The sequence below is a fragment of the Ciconia boyciana genome, chromosome 9, assembly GCF_034638445.1.
Source record: "Ciconia boyciana chromosome 9, ASM3463844v1, whole genome shotgun sequence".
NCBI classification, from domain to species: domain Eukaryota; kingdom Metazoa; phylum Chordata; class Aves; order Ciconiiformes; family Ciconiidae; genus Ciconia; species Ciconia boyciana.
In genome coordinates, this window is record NC_132942.1 from 34,368,287 (window position 1) to 34,384,103 (window position 15,817).

At 36.6% G+C, this 15,817-nt stretch overlaps 1 protein-coding gene across 1 annotated transcript in view; it reads left to right on the forward strand.

Annotated features, from left to right (window-relative positions):
- Positions 1 to 2,753: 2,753 nt before the first annotated feature.
- Positions 2,754 to 15,817, forward strand: part of TDRD12 (tudor domain containing 12) — a 35,238-nt gene continuing 22,174 nt past the window's right edge. The window contains exons 1-12 of the mRNA XM_072873720.1: positions 2,754 to 2,774; positions 3,993 to 4,154; positions 4,460 to 4,596; positions 6,038 to 6,157; positions 7,526 to 7,581; positions 9,041 to 9,126; positions 10,200 to 10,398; positions 11,044 to 11,120; positions 12,685 to 12,743; positions 13,503 to 13,563; positions 14,725 to 14,829; positions 15,220 to 15,405. Coding sequence (XP_072729821.1) covers positions 2,754 to 2,774; positions 3,993 to 4,154; positions 4,460 to 4,596; positions 6,038 to 6,157; positions 7,526 to 7,581; positions 9,041 to 9,126; positions 10,200 to 10,398; positions 11,044 to 11,120; positions 12,685 to 12,743; positions 13,503 to 13,563; positions 14,725 to 14,829; positions 15,220 to 15,405 — 1,269 coding nt within the window. The remainder of the gene's footprint in view (positions 2,775 to 3,992; positions 4,155 to 4,459; positions 4,597 to 6,037; positions 6,158 to 7,525; positions 7,582 to 9,040; positions 9,127 to 10,199; positions 10,399 to 11,043; positions 11,121 to 12,684; positions 12,744 to 13,502; positions 13,564 to 14,724; positions 14,830 to 15,219; positions 15,406 to 15,817) is intronic.

A 15,817-nucleotide genomic window follows, 5' to 3' on the forward strand; every position in this document is an offset into this window, starting at 1 on the left:
GTCCAGTAGGGGGAGCTTGAGGGCCAAAGGACAAAAAAGTAACAAAAAAATAACAAAAGTAACAAAAATATACTATTTTACATAGAAAGTGATGACAATCGTTAAATGCAAGCACAAATGGCTTAGAATATACATACAATAAATACCTTTTAAGTTAAAAATATTGATTAAAGCTGTAGTTCCAAAATATTGAGCCGCTTTTAAGTATGGGCTTCTGCCCAAATAAGTGGGCTTTATTTCCCAGCTGCATGTTTCATCCTTTTCCCTTGGGCTGGCGCCTTGTCTACGCATTCTTATGCAAAACTAAATCAGGCCTGAAACACTTTTTTTTTTTTAAACGTGAATGGAAAGGGTAGTGTACAACAGTGAATTAGAAAAATAAAATTAAAAATGTAGCTGCTTTATCATAGAGCTTGAGATGTGAGTAAACACTTTCTTTAGGCCCTAAATGCTATGGGACATTTACAGCAGCTGTTTTCGGTTGTGGATACGTATATACTTGAGTAGCATAGCTAAACTCTAATAGCTAAGTGCCAGGTGCTCTTTCTCCCTATCCGCCTAATTTTACACACCTTTCAAGAATAACCTCCACTTCAGACTTGGCAGCCTCTGGGAAAAAGGCGTGCTGCAGAAAGCCTGGCGGTTACCGCCTCACGAAGACACCGCCAGGGGAACAACCGCAGAGCCCGCTGCCTTCCAGCTCCTCCACCACGTTCTAGTCCGGCCCCTTCCCTCCTCAGCCTGAGGCACCACCAGTGCTGCATTGCGAGTCTCCCCCCTCTGAGCCCAGGGCAGGAACAGCAGAAAGGCAAGACTCTCACCTAAGGCTCGTCTGCTACAACAATACACTTAAAGAGCCGAGAATGCGCCGTTACAGCGCTCTAACCCCGCTCCCCACAACACACTTCCATACCGTAGCCAACCGCCCAACCTCTCCTCAGCACGCTACTGCACATGCGCAGCAAGCACAAGGCGGGAAGTCCGGAGGGCGCGCACCGCCTAATTGCAGTCTGCGGCCTGTTTACGCATGCGCACTGGGCGGAACTGCGTTTGAGTGCGGGGCGTGATTTTGGAGGCGGGAGGGCTGGCTGTTTCTGGAAGCTTCTAAGGAGAGCAGCAGGGAGGTTTTGTAGGGCTGTGTTTGCGTGCTTATGGCCATGATGATATTGGTGACTAAGGTTAGGGTGTTTATTTTTATGAGGAAGAGCATGAAACTAAGGCAGAATATGAAGCAGGTTGGGGAGGGAGTAGAGCAAAAACCATAGTTTCTTAACAGTCTTTCACCTTTTACTGTGCTCTGCTGTCCTTGTACTGCATCTATTAGATGTGGGGGGTTTTAGAGGGAGTAAGACTGAGTAGAGGGAGAGAGGCTGGGATAGTGAGTTGGTTGGTTTTTTTAGGAGTGGTTGTATCAGACTTGTGTTGCTGGAGAGGCATCCCTTTACCTTCTGTTACGTTTTTCTTAAGGTAGCAGTTTGGGGTGAGGGGTTTAGTGACGTCTTGCATCTTTACAAGGTAAATATCTTTAGCATTGGATATGTGACTTGAGCAAACATTTGTGTTCTTATTTAGTTCTTAATAACAAAGTGGGTATGTTGTTACTAGTAATATGTTAAGAGCTAGCTTTTGATGTGGGTGTGATTTATCTTTTGATACTTTGATAGGTTATTTATTGCTTTTGCACTTCTCAAACTGAGACATTAGGAGAGGTTATTTATGCCTCTCACTGAAATAAAAGTATCTATTTTTTAAGTGTCTAAGGCACCACTGTATATCCCATGTTATAGTATATTATAGTGCATGTTAGAGACTTATGTGTAACCTGGATGCTATGCTTGTATCATATGGTATTAGGTAAAGCTTCTAAAACAGTTTCAGCTGTTCATTGTTGTGTCAAACTGGGAATCATTAGTACCATCTCCTAGCAAAGCATGTTGGTAGTTACGACCGTGGTGTAGTTGTATTGCTTCTTATTTAGTGCTGACTTGTTCAACACTAGCTTTGGAAGTGGAGGGCCAATGTTTTGACTTTCCTCTCCCGAAACATTTTATTAGGCGCCTAATTCCACTGTGAATTCTTTTAAGTGGTAAGCTAGACACTGCAGTGATGATATCGTGATGTGCTGGTTTGTGCCAAAACTAAATGTGAATTGCTTCAGTTTGTAGGTAGTTTATTATTCCATTGTAATTCCTAGGTATGATATGTACCATTGCAGATAAATGTAATATGGAATACCAGTAAAAATCTCTGTTACGTTAAAATTGTTTACTAAGGTTGGGACTCTTCTTTTGTGTTAGTTTTTGGGGTTTTTTTGATGATAGAAGCGTTTTCCTCTGGTGTTTCTGTGCATTTGGTCATGTAGATAGATTGTAGCAGCTCTTTTTTTCAATCAGCCTATTTCTGTTGGCCTTTGCATGTAAGATAAGTAGCTGTATATTGTAAGTGGGTTGAGGATAACAGATGTGTTTTGGTGTACTAAAAATTGATGTGGTTGTATGTAAATAAGTGTGGATGGCAAATCTTTATTAGGCTTTAACATAATGCCTCATTAAGAAGGCTGGTTTGAACCGTTTGATACGTGTAAATCAGTTGCCTAGACTAACACTCTTGAGACAAGTAGCAAAAATCTATAGGCTTGCTTTACATGTGCACTCTTTAGATATGCTTCAAAACAAACAATGGCTTTAAAAATGGTTAATCAAACATTTGTTGTTCTTTTACAGTAGTGTTGAGGAAGACTCCAGCTGAGAAACATGGAAGTCTTGGTATTAGAGGTATGCTGGCGTTTTTTAAAGTCTAAAGGATTGCTGTTTGTTTATTTCAATGCAACTGTCTGGAAGTTAGATTTACAAACAAGGTGATGCCTCTGTATTTCCATTCAGCAGCACTTTCTTATGTGTGTGGGGTCATACATGGATTATATATGTTTTGTCATTTCTTTTTGGTGTTTATATTGGTTTCATCTCAAAAGAGGTCAGTAGGGATGCAGCTAAAATCTAAAATGGAAGATGCGCAACATGATCTTAAACAGTGTAGCATAGTACTAGGTTCTAATGAATTGCACAAGAGATCATGGAAAAATTGCTTTCCCAGAATACAGCCAGAACAGCTGACCCAAGGGATATTCCATACCATATGATGTCATGCTCAGCAATAAAAGCTGTGGGGAAGGAGGAGGAAAGGGGGACGCCTGTGGTTATCAAATTTGTCTTCCCAAGTCAGCATTATGCATGATGAAGCCCTGTTTTCCTGGAAATGGCTAAACATCTGCCTGCCAATGCAAAACAGTGAATGCATTCCTTATTTTGCTTTGCTTGCATATGCAGCTTTTGCTTTACCTATTCAGCTGGTTTTATATCAACCCATGAGTTTTCTCACTGTTACCCTTCCAATTCTCTCAGTCATTCCACTGCAGGGGAGTGTGGGAGCAGCTGTGTGGTGTTTAGCTGCCTGCTGGGATTAACCCACAACAACTGGGGACCCAGGTCGGCTGAAAGACTGCAATATAAGGGTTTACAAAGGCTGAGCAGAAAGCTATGATCCTGTTTTAAAGAAACTGTCTTGTAGACTCTCTTGAGCATGAAGAAAAGTCCATTGGTGGGGTTCATTGTGTGTTTTGGGTCTCTTTTGTATGTACTTTTTGAGGACAATATGGAAGTAAAAAGCTTTATGTCTTTGCATTTTACCCACTGTTTGGTTTAACCGACTTTTTAGATAATTTACTACTTTTTAGTCTATGCATGCTATTAATTGCCCTGCTAAAGAAACTTGCAAGCTGAGAAGTCATTTCATGAACTAATGGTCTGAAGTTGAAAGATGTTTTGCTTGTTAACATTTTGTAAGCTAAGTATCAGTTGCCATAATTTTTAAGGTGCCTCACTAAAGATTTTAAGTTTTATTTTTACATTTGCTGCTCAGATGTTCTTTAAAACATCCTATTGTTTTAGCAGGAGCTAATAGTGTTTGTTATTATTATCTACCCCTTGCCCCAGATTGAAGATCCAGGTTGCTTTTGGGTTACTATGAAAGGATGTGGGCCTTACGTAGTCGATGAAATAGAGTATAAAAACCTGAATGCTGAAATGAATCAGTTCTATGACAAATCTTATAAAGATGTGGATGAAGTAAAACCACTAACAGTAGAAGAAGGCCAGGTAAAATCATGGCTATATTGTGCAGATCGAGAGAAATAATTTGTTCTTTGCATTGATTTGGGGGTGAAGTATCCAAGATACGCATTAATTTTTTTTTAATATTGCTATGTAGAAAAGTAGATAATGGCATCTACATGGGCTGTATCTTACCTGTAAACTTCATAACGACATAACCTGCGATGCTTGCATCTTAAAAAGAAAATTGAGGGCTGTATAATAAATACTATATTCTTGCCTCTAAAAAAAACTTTGAGTGTAATTTGCTCCATTTACAAGAACCTGCTGTCTTGTTCTTTCTTTTCCAGATTTGTGTGGTTTTCAGTAAGGAACTCAAATGCTGGTGTAGAGCGGTTATTAAGTCAATCATGTACTGTACAGATCATTATCAAACAGAATGTTTTCTTGTGGATTATGCCAAATACACTTTTGTTAAATCAAAGGAGTAAGTGTTCGGGTTTTTTGATGCTGTCACTGAAATGTATTTGTTAGTTAATGCATACATATACTATTAATATTTATTTAGATTGATAGTGATAAGGCTTTGGTTTAATTGAGGTGTGGGTTGGGTCCACCCTGCTAGCCATATGATAGACCCTTGCAAGTGTGGATGCAAACCAGTCTTTGTTTTGTGAATTTTTAAATATGCTTTCTATTGTAGGATTTGTTTTTTTAAAGATTTGAAATAATGTCAGTTTGTTATGACTGAAATGTATGATTGCCAGCTAACATTATTTATGTATACTTTCCTCCCTTACTGAGTGATTATATACTAAAAAATTATAACCAGTGAAGATCATTCACAAAACGTATATGGAAGCAGGGTTTCACTTGCTGAACCAGCTTTTGATATCTAGACACAAATGTGTGGTTTTTTTCCCACTGCAGTTTACTGGCTTGTTTACTTTACTAAGAGCTGACAGTCTGTCTTGGCATGGTGCAGAAAAGGTGTTTTCACAGGTTCTGAGTTTTTAATAAAACCACTATGAAACCTGCTGTTTCTAAAATCTTGAAAAATGTGTTCTAAAAAATAACTGTTCCAGCTCTTAGCTAGTTTTGAAGTTCATTTCTCTAATAAAATATGCACCTTTTGAATACAAGAAGCTTTACCAAATGTTTTTTGGTAGTATTCCATGAAATTAAGAAACCTTATTTAAAATATTTTAAAGTAAATCTTAGGTTAAATAATGTTTTTAATTAAATGTTGCTGTATTGGAAAATGACTTGACAATGCCCTGAGTTTAAAATATGTTCAACTAGAAGTAAATGTGTGTTTTACTGCTTTTTCATTGTAAAATGAAAAATCAAACAAAAGTGATAGATATATTGATCTTAAAAGCTTGCTCTATACAGTGTCTTGCTGGTTTAATATTAAAAGTCTCCAGCCAGACCAAGTGTAAAGGATAAAATTAACACTCTAGTGATATTTTTATAAAGAAGAAATTCTTTTTAGGAAAACGAGTACAAATGCAAATTAATGTATTTATTAGATTTCCTTCTTGCTAATGTTAGTCGTACCTGGTTTCTCACACAGAAGTAATAACTGCAAAATTGACTATGCAGTGCCAGGTGGTGTATGTGGTAGTATGAGGGCTAAATATCATGAAAAGACTTCAAACTACAGTGGCAAAGGATTAGAAAAACTTTGAGTAAATAGGAAGTGTATTCATATCCAGAGCGAATCTGTTCACTAGTCACTCCTGGTAGCACCTCTCTTGGAGAGAAAAATAAAACACTGGTTCCAGGGTGTTTCACAGCAGGAGCCAAACTTCTGGAAGAACTGTGTTGTAAGATACAGGGTAACGGAAGGATGTGTATGAGACCAATGACTTCTGGAGAATAAAATCTGCTCTGTAAAATGAGATTATTTCCACTTTGTTTTTAAGCATTCGAGTTGCACTGGAAGCATTTATGCAGATCCCATACAGAGCAAAAAAGTGTAGACTGTATCGTACAAAGCCAGTGACATTGCGTATTGACTTTTGTGAAGATACAGCAAAAATAGTGTAAGTAGAGTTTAATAAATGTATTCAATTCATAAATTTAATTGTGGAGTTTTATTGCAGAAATTTTTTTTAGAAGAGGTTATGTTTCAAGAAGAACATAGGAAATCAGATTTGGAAAACTTTCTTTTTCAGAGAAGCAGTTCTTAAATGGAACTGCTTCCTTAATGATTTGGGTTTTATTATTCACCTGTTTGAATCTTTTCATATTTATTTAAAAACCTTTGGAAGCTTAGGTAAGTTTAGGCAAGTTTCTAGCAGTTCTTGCCCTTTGACTGTCATCCCACAGCTGTGTTTCTTGATTCCTAGCACATGAACATCTTTACTAATCTTTCCTTATGTGTTGTTTCTTACAGATGCTCATTTTACCCCTGATACTCTTTTCTTTGTGGTAGTTACATGCTTAGCTGAACTGAAGTTCAACAGCTGTTTATAGGTAGCTTCGCTTTTCCCCATTCTGTCTTCTTTCTTGACATATTCTTGGATTCTTGTTGTGCTTTGCTTATGTTCGTGTCAGTTTTTTCTCACTGCAGTTTTGAAGGAGTTGGATAAGGTTTTCACTGGGGTCTGGTGGTAAAGAAAAATGCTTTTGTATTCTTGAGTTGCAGGATGTTTTTGTCAAAGATCCTGCCGACTTGAGAGGGACAGGATTAGATCACTGGGGAATACGGCTCTACAGCAAGAAAGCTACTTTGATTTGTGCCATTAAATAATATTCAAAACTACATGTGGTCAAGCAGTTTGTTTTTTTTTATATACTCTTGTTTGGAAGAAGAAATTAGTATTTGACTTCCAATATTCTGACAGAACAAATACTAGCATAGTTTGGATAGGAATAGCATACATCTTGAGTGGGCCATCATTGTGAATTATCGAAAAAAGTAGTAGATTGTCATATTTTGTTTACGGTGCTCTTCATTTGATTATTTTTTATTTTATACCTAAAGTTGCAGAAGATGGTAAAGAGTGAACTTGATTTTCTGCTACAGACCTTTCAGTCTTCAGCACTTCAGTGTTTGTTGAGTGCTTGTTTAAAATTTCTCAATACCTGTTTAATATGTTCCGCAAGTGGATTCTTGCTTTATTTTTGGTTATTCTGTTTCATCATATCTTATGTTGGATGAAAGCCATCATACCTTGACAAAGCAATATCCAGTAATTTTTGATCATCTTATTGATGAGCTGAAACAATATTATCAAGACTGAAACTACATTCTAAGCAGTAAGGTTCTGCTAATGTGTCTAGTTGGTGCACCACTTAAGATTTGGCATGACTTGAAATAATTTCTTTACATACATCCAAAGTTTTTTCCAAAATTACCATTTTAGTTTTTGATGATGTGGGATAACTGGTTGTGTTTCTTCTCCTAGACCAGCCAAAAGATGGGATAGCGCTGCTACTCGATATTTTCAAAACCTTCTCAAAGGTAAATAAAACATCCTGCCAAAATCATAATTGGCACTTTTGTTTTGGGAAAAATAAACTGTTAGAGAATTGCAGTACTTGTGTTTATATATTTGATTATATTTAAGAATGTTGTATATTAAAAATAAAGAGAAAGGAGCTACATAAGGTTTTTTGTATGGACTAAGGCAAAAATATTTGTGGAGCTGCATCTTGAGTGCTGTGGGCTTCCATGCTGCATAAATTTTGATAGTTGACTCAATGGTATCTGCCTCTTGGACAGCCTAAATAACAGAGCACTCATGTAACATTTGTTTTGAACAGTGGAACCTTTCTGTTTATTTAGCTTAAATCTTTGAATCAGCATCACAGCTGTATTTTTGTAGTTTTGTACAGAGATGTCAAGATCTGGCTTAGGAGTTTACCCTTTCAGTTGTTTTTTAACAAGGATCTAAGCACCAGCTCAGAAGAGGACTATCTTTATTATAGTTGTTAACAAATTGATTGAGCTCCAAGTAGTTATTTAGTAAGCTAGAACTGCCTTTTCTCCACTCTGTTCTTGTCCTTTCCCATGTTTGGTGTTTCAGTAGGTCATCCAGTCTTTTTCTTATATCAAGCCTTCTATTTTGGTATGGGACAGCTTTTGGTCTTACTAGGAAAGCATCTCTTTACTGAGATTTTTTCTAATCTTCTTGCTTACGTGCTTCTACCTGAAAAACTACCTACCTGCTTACTCACAAGTATAACAAACTCCACATAAAAGGTATTTGGGGAGGAGAGGATGAGTTTATGAAAGCAATAACGGGTCTTCAGGCTGATAATTTCACACACTAACTGGGACATAGCACTTCTCATGATTTACTCTTCCCCCCCCCCCCCTTTAAGTGTCACCATGCAAAGTAAAGGTTAGTAGGGAGCAATAATAACATTGAATATAATTTCACAGATATTCCCAGACTGTACCAAAAGTAGTAATACATACTTTTTTTCAATTACTAGCACATCCCTAGCGTATGCAGGAGTGCTTCAGAATTTACTAATGGACTTTCATCATCTGTTTGCTTGAATTAAGAGCCTAACCAAGCTATACAAATGTGCAAATATAACTTATTTCAAGAAAAGTAAATGTCGAGTTTGGAAAGTATGCATTTGTACTACAGATTGTCAGAGTCTAAAAGATAGACTTTTAGTGTAGAACTAAGACTAGTTTGTATGGAGAGGTTATTAATCTGTTTTGGCTCTCAGTCTTCCTTCAAAGACCAAGGGCAACTTCATTTTTTAACTTTAAGTTTTTATTGCCATGTTACTTTCTTGTTTCATTTAGAAGTTATTACTTTGTACTGGCTTCTCTAAAGAAATAGGTTACACATTTAATTATGATTTCTATTTTTGTCTATCTTGGAAAGCACAAGTGAAAAATACTGATAATTTCATAAGGGTTTAATCTTTTTACTTGTTCTTGTGTTTGTTACAACATTTAGCAACTACCCAAATGAAAGCCAAGTTATGTGCCGTAGAAGATAACACATATGATGTTTTTCTTTACGTCACAATAAAAGATGAAAAGGTAAGATACTTTCATGTCTACAAACCTATTCATGCACTTTGCTATGTAAGTTACAACTTTGCAATTAGTTTAAGACTGAAAAAGATTTCTTGCAAGTGAGTTTTGTAATTTCTGTCAGATGCAGTAGAAGCTAAATCATTAAATTATTAGAGGTTTTGTTTTATATTTCTGTTGCTTGTAAACTTCTGGAAGAATTCCAAGAGGCAGAAATCCCATCTTTCTTTATGTGAACTTCTTTTTGGAAGGTATTGACAAGCAAGCGAAGTTCAGCGAGTACTTCAAATGGACAACTATGTGACTTATTTAGTGCACTTTTGCACCTTTTTGTGGTATCATACTTAAAGATGTTTCAATAAAGCAGTTGCATAGTATAATAAAAATAAATAGTTCATCCTTGCTTTTGCATAAGACTGAGTCCTCAAAACTCTGGGGGAAAAAAAAAAACCTAGCTCCACTTGCCTAAATGTGTAACTTTTGCTAAATCTCTGCTGTAGCTACTGTCAGACTTAAGCAGCTGTATGGTAGATAGAAGCAGTATTCAAATAAATTCACTTGTACTTGGAATGTTTTACCAAGGCTTTTAACACTGGAGCTGTGGTCTTTGTCATAGACAATAACTTCGAAGGTACATATTAATTTGAGTATCTTCTCTCAGTTCAGAATCCCAATTGGCAATAGTGTCACTGATCTCTGAGTCAATGGAGTTTAAGAAGTTTTAGGTTTAGTATTACTTTTTTCTGCCAGATTTTGATGCATGCTGAATCGAAAAGAAATAAACCAGCTTGACTTACAGGTAATTTTTTTAATTTTTAGGGCTCATAGAAAAAGTTAATTGAGTACAGAATTTTAGGCAGAAGCATGAAACTGACAACTAATTAACACCTGTTTAGGGAACATACAGGAAGATATGACTGACTTTCCTGTTCTGGAGTTAATAGGCTTTGGAGAGCATTCGCTGATACTGCTTATGTCTTACTGCTGTTGTTTAAAGTTTCAAATAACTTCTAAACAAGTATGTGGTGGTGTAGCTTATTGCTTGTTGATACTGGTCAATGAAGATCTTGGTTTTTTAGGTATGCGTTAATGATGATCTTGTCTCAAAGAACTTCGCTCGTTTTGAGGAAGCTAAAGAGAATGCAGGGAGTTCTGCAGATTATCAGGAGAACCAAACTTCATTAAATGTTGAGTCTGTTCCAGTGAAAATTGTTAATCCTGCACTTGCTCTCAGGCCAGTGCTGTTTCAGGAGAAGGTATCAACAAATCTTGAAACAGGTGGGAACCACATGTGTCAGAAACAATCATATATGCAATGCATCATGTGTCTTTAATTGGATATCTTGAACATGAACTGTCTCAGTTCAAATCCAACAATTGGATCAAGTGGTATCCTTCTAACAAACGATGCTTATGTATCAGACTGTACAAAGACCAATCAAATCATCAGATGCAGGAATACTGTAAAGCTTTTTCTACTATATAAGACAAAGGAAGGCTGAGGGTGAGTTACACGGGCATTTGTTGATATGTTTAATATTGTTTGATATTTGTTTGATATTACTTAAATTACTTGTGGCCTTGATCAATGATGCATTGCTGGTTTTTTGAGTTTGGAGGGATTTATTTGAACAGAGATACTTTTAAAATGAGTGTTTACCATGGGTTGTTTCATTTATAGTGATTCAAATCTGTCTTTTAAAAAGTACGCAACTTCCCATCCTCCATTCTTGTTCACTCAGTTCATCTGCATAGTTATCTTTATGTGAAGATAGCTATTTTTTTGGTTGCTCTTTTTGCCATTAGGAAATGGTACAAGCAACTAAAAAGTCAGTCATAACCCACTGTAAATAAAAATACTGGCTTTTTATGTGTTCAGATAATCAGAAATGTGTTTCTGCATTTTATTACTTATCTTTCTAGGTCTTGCTGTTCCCAGTTCCTTTCTTGAAGAGACATACCAAAGGTCAAGCACAGATCTAAATGAAAATACTGCTCCTGTAAGTACTGTATTTTGTATTAAATTGTCAAAGAGGAACTAATTAAACATACATAGGACAGATTAGGAATACTGTAGTCATCAAGCTTGTTCTTCTGTGTAACATAGATCTGGGGAACTGCACTAATTCTTGATATAGTTAAAAAAGAACATTCTACTTCAGTTTCTGTTTTTAAATTGCAGAAAGTTTTAAAAAATATACTACAGTCCTTGAAAAGGTTGTGCCTCCTTTTGCATTCCTTTGCTATAGTTTTATGAAATTGATACCTGACTACACTACACAGTTTTCTGAATATATAAAAATATAAATTTTAATGTTTCCCTGAAAACAAAATGGTCCTTATGCTGTACCACGATAAACATTCATTGGAGTCTCTTCTTATTTGTTGAGTTGTCTGATACTTTAAATATCTAATCTGGTTTCTTGCTATTTTCTCTTTTTTTTGCTAGCTGTTCTTTTCTGAAACATTTTCAAAAGGTCAATGCTCGTTCTTGAGCATTAAATTGTGTACTGAATTGCACAATTAGAGCTGTTACAGTGTCCATGGGAGGGAAGGAAAATGAACTGATAGATTCTAGGCATATACACTGTTGTGTGTATGCAATCTTGGCTCTTTCAAAGAGCCCGTGTGCTGTTCCCTGTCCTCCTCTTCTAGATGCTTTAAAGGAGAAATTTGCTTCTATGATAGCAATGGAACTACTACTTCTGTCGGGTCAGGGGAAAAAAGGAGTTTTACAGAAGTTATTTTTTAGCTCTGCTGAGAATTGAAGGATGCCAACCACCCCTGAACTGTAAAACTGTATTAAAATATTTTGGAAAGAATTATAATTAAAGTAGTAGTGTGGATTGTTACTGAAGCAGAGCAGGATTATCTTTATAACCTTCTGCAAACAGTCAGCTGAATTACCTTTGCTAGCCACTTGAGTGATGCAAGTCTTTGACCAAGTCATGCCTGTTGATTGCTGGTGACTAATGATGAACACTAGAAAATCCCCTTTACGGAACCGGACATGTTTGGGGTAGCTCTGGATGCAGTATCTGCTACTGCTTACTCCCTTGAGGATTTGCAGTGTTGTTCAATTTAAGTTCACATGCATTGTCTTTGTAAGTGTGCAGCTGGGTAACCTGCTTTTGGTTTTCCTCCTGCCTGTGGTGTGCAGGCTTTCCATGATTTTTCTTAATTTTGTTTTAAAAATGAAAATGTGTAAAAACTAATTAGCATGTGTTCATACTAGCTCAGGTCCCCAGTTACAGCTATAGCTTGAGATGTGACCATGAACTAACTTTTCTTTTGTGGGGGTGATGTTCTCGTCGCATGCTTGATTCTTAGTAAAGAAAATACTGTTCTGTAACAAGTTAGTTTTCTGAAGTTTGCTTCATCAAAATTGTTGCCTTATTCAGACAAACTTACAGTTTGTACAAAAATTCTCCAAAATATTTGGAGAATCCTGGAGTTAGGTAAGAAAATCACTTTCAACTCAGTAGACTAAAGACCTAATTTTTCTATGATGTTGCTCTTGAACAGTATTTTAGTGCTAAAAATGTGTTCGTCTTATCTTGATAGATTGTCAAAGCAATTTCAAGTTTGCCTTTCAAGGACAATACAGCAATTCACACAGACAGGTACGGTGCAGCATGTTAGATATTTTAAATAGTTATGTAGTCAGATAATTAAGAGCTGTAGTATGTTTCCAGTTACTATTCTTAGGCAGCTAAAAGGGTGGAGGGTAAGAGAAGGTGCATGCACATGCTTTTGGGGAAGAAGGGAATTTGAAGCTGCTGATACTTATCCAGACTACAGTAAAAATAGTTCTTTCTAAACAACAGCTTGACAACAAGGATGGGATGGGGAAGTATTTTCTGCACACTAAACATGTTAAGTTGCTTTGCTTTATTCTTAGCGTGATTTATGAAGTTTTCAAACTTAATGAAATATGACTATGAATTGATTTGTGCAATGCTTTTACTATGCTGCTTGTCAGTTGATGCATATGTAATAAACTGAAGGAGTGTTTTTTAATTCAGTTTCTAACTGATGCAAACATACATTGTTTCATTTTTTTGAAATGTGAAAACACCTTTTTCCTACAACCCAGTCTGATTTTCTTCTAAAGTTGAGGAACCTACCAATTATCTTTGTTGAAAAAAATTTCCTTAGGATTATTTTCAGATACCTAAAAGCAAATACTAAATTTTATTTTCAAAATGGTACTTTTTGATTTCTTCTTTCATGTTTGAGGGTTTTCCTCCTTGGCATAGGTAACACATTAGAAATATTTTGTGAGTGAATTGCTTCATGACATTTTATAAACATTGGTGGTATTTATAAATTACATTTTACTTTTGCATTTATGTTGGATTTAATATTTGTATGTTTCTCAGGCTTCAGCAGTTCTTAAATTGTGATCTTCTGAAGACACACATAATTGAAGATGACCAACAGGTATTTCAAGCATTAACTTTCATTTAACTGCTCTTGTGCAAATGTATTGTGTGTATATGGAAGGTTTTGGTAGTGTTGGGGCTGCAGGGGTGGTCTTTGTGGAAGGAGGTCAGGGGCTGATACCAGCCGCATCAGCAACAAGACCCACTGCAGGCCAAAGCTGAGCCAACCAGCAAGGTTGGTGGTGCCTCTGTGAAAACGTGTTTAAGAAAGGGCAAAAAATGCAGGGGAGAGAACAACAACAAAAAACCCCTGAGAAATAGAGGCAACACCAAGGTCAGAGGAGTAGGAGGTTCTCCATTCTGGAGCAGGTGCACCTGAAGGGACTGCGGTCTGTGGAGGACCCATACTGGAGCAGAGGAAAGAAGTGAGAGGGAAGGAGCAACAGAGCGAAACTGCTATGTTCCAACTGCAGTCCCTGCCTTGTGCTGCCCATTGCCTCAACGGTGGGACTGAGTGTAACCTGCATTGATTATAAGGGGAGAGGAGTTTGGAGTGAAGTTGAGCCTGGGAATGGGAGAGGAAAGGCGTTTTTCTGAAGTGTGTAAATTTTTGTTTCTTTGTTTTTGTTTCCCAGTAACCAAATCAGTACTTATATATATTAATTGGCAACAAGTTAAGTTAACCTAAAGTTGAGTCTGACTTTCCTGCATCAGTAATTGTTAAGTAACAATCCTGTCTCTATTTTGACCCATAAATATTCACACTCACTCTCCCTGTTTTTCTCCCCTATCCCTCTGGAAGGGGAGAGTGAGTGAGCAAGTAGCTGTGTGGGTGCTTGGCTGTGAGCTGAGGCCAACCCACCACAGCAAATTTTACTAGTTGTCTTTTTTAATTGTATTTTGATTTTGTTATAGCGGAGTGCTAGCTGTACACAGAATATCTAGTGCATTCTCTTGAGTGGTTTAAGACAGTTGTGTTAAGACAATCTTGATAAACCTTTCTTTAAGAAATACTAATAATGAGTATTTGTCTCACCACTGGTCTGTGTAACTTATCAGTATGTATGAGTCATATTTAAAATGTATTTGCAATTTATTTTGTCTCTCTTTTTCATCAGAATAACATTTTTTAAATATAATAAATGCTTTTGAGTCATATGTAAGCTAAACCCCTTATATTGAGTATTGCCTTTGTCATCTGTTTGTCATATGGTTTTAGAGTTTTCAAAATCTTAGTGAAGAAAGAAGCTTTGTCTTTCTTAGCAACAAAATTGAGCCATCGTCAATTCTGGAAACAGCACCACTTTTTGATGGTCTGAAAAAGGTAATGCTAATGTATTACACTGAATACCTTTTTAAGGCTAGCATCAAACCCCAAATTTAGATACTAAATACTATAGTAATACCAACTTTTGATTGAGGAATGTCTAAGTGGTTGTTCATGTGGTTGAATAAATGAAGCTTCAGAGAGATGCTGTGAGAATTGTACATGTTTCTTCTGGTATATGAACCACTGCCACAAGTCATGGGATTTGAATTTTAATATAATAATTTAACTCCTCAGCCCAGAATAACTTTTTCATATTGCAAGTTAAGGATATTTATTATGTAACGGGTCAAAAGCTTTTAAATCACTCAGTGTTTGTTTTGTCTTGTTTTGTTAGTGTTTAAGTACACAGTTTTCATGTGGAACTCTTAATTTCTCTTTCTGTAGGAACTTACTCGGAGAAAATTTTTAGGCCCGAACTTCACAGAATCTTACTGTTGGCCGCCTGTAGCTCGAGGATGTGATGTAGTTGCCATCTCGTATCAGGGGAATGATCCTTTTTTATATATTCCACCAGTTCTTACGTTTTTGCAGTCAGGAAGTTGCTACAAAGCCTTGCCAAACAGGAATGGAGTATGTATATATGAGAGTAGTAACAGGTTTTCTGTTCTAAGGTGCAGATGTAGAATAATGATCCAAAAGATAGTGGATGTTTAGAATGTATACATTTAACATGATCTTAGTGTATCTTCATGATGCTTGCCAGTTTCTATAAGCCCTCTGCATAGAGGCTTACAGAGATGGACTGCATGAATGGCATGTGAGAGTCTAAAACTTATTTATCAAGTAATATCGAACAAGTGGTTAATGTCATATCACTTCGATACTTGATGAAGCTTTGTTTTTAAGGGGATAGTATGTAGTCGTTAAAATTTGTATTAGCTGTTTTGAATATTGTAATTCACTTTCTAACTTGTATTAGATCGCAGAAACCTAGAATTATCGAGGTTGTAAGGGACCTCTGGAAATTGCCTAGTACAGCCCC